The 953-nt window shown below is 64.6% G+C and overlaps 1 protein-coding gene across 1 annotated transcript in view; it reads right to left on the bottom strand.

The window, feature by feature from the left end:
* Positions 1 to 210: 210 nt before the first annotated feature.
* The window catches only part of SPEF1 (sperm flagellar 1), a gene marked incomplete at both ends in the record, with an annotated part of 1,873 nt that continues 1,130 nt past the window's right edge, over positions 211 to 953 (bottom strand). Inside the window, 2 exons of the mRNA XM_035901369.1 lie at positions 211 to 300; positions 556 to 613. Coding sequence (XP_035757262.1) covers positions 211 to 300; positions 556 to 613 — 148 coding nt within the window. The remainder of the gene's footprint in view (positions 301 to 555; positions 614 to 953) is intronic.

Below are 953 nucleotides of genomic sequence, written 5' to 3'. Positions count from 1 at the left end.
CCAGCATTTGAGGGGTGGCCTCACCAGTGCGGAGTACAGTGGCACGGTCACTGCCCTGCTCCTGCTGGCCACACCATTCTTATACAAGCCAGGATTCTTTTGGCCCTCTTGGCCACCTGGGCACACTGCTGGCTCATATTCAGCCGCCTGTCGACCAGCACCCCCAGATCCCTCTCTGCCGGGCAGCTCTCCCCGGGAAGGACACGTCACCAGTAGGCAGGACCAGCAGCCCGTACCCGGCAGCCCCGGGAGATGCCTGGGCACAGCCTCCTCCAGCGTCGGTCTTCACCTTTGAGTAGCCTGCAAAACACAGCGGTTAGCACAGGATCTGCCCAAACAGCTCTGCCCCTACCCAGCCACAGGGATCCCCCCTTCCAGCAGTGTCTCCTAGCCCCCCAGGGCTGGCCAGGCTCATTATTTGGGTGCCTGAGCATGAGGCGGGGCTGCATACACACACACACCCCCAGTGACCAGAAAGGTCACAGTTTGGGGTATAGCCACCAGGAAGCCATTGCATGGCTGGGATGGGACCCTCCTTCCGGAGGTGCCACTCACCAGCCCTGCCCGTCTCCAGGTAGCTGACCTCTTCCAGCACTGCCCGTACGCCCGGCTCCTGCAGGGGGAGGCAGGAAAACACCCGTCACTCCTGGCCGAGCCATGGGTCACCCCGTGGGTGAGCCCCCAAACAGCCCCTGTGCAGGGAGGGGGCCTGGCCAGGTACCAGGGTCAGGAGAAGGGGGGACATGGTACCCCAGCCCGCCCGGCTGCTCACGCCACTGCTCTCTGAGCGACACTGGGGCTCCAGGCCCTGGGGGGCATCAGGGTAGGGGGTTTTCTCCCCAGGCCCTGGGGGAGAGGCCAGTTCAGAGCACGGGGTTCCCAGCGCTGCTGCGGTGCTGGCTGTGCCAGCTTACAGCCTGAAGGCAGGGCTGGGATCCATCTGCCTGCATTCC

Source organism: Egretta garzetta, unplaced genomic scaffold, assembly GCF_000687185.1.
Source record: "Egretta garzetta isolate BGI_Z169 unplaced genomic scaffold, ASM68718v1 scaffold1289, whole genome shotgun sequence".
NCBI lineage: Eukaryota > Metazoa > Chordata > Aves > Pelecaniformes > Ardeidae > Egretta > Egretta garzetta.
Note: the sequence above shows the minus strand (reverse complement) of the source record. Positions and strands in the feature narration are given on the sequence as shown.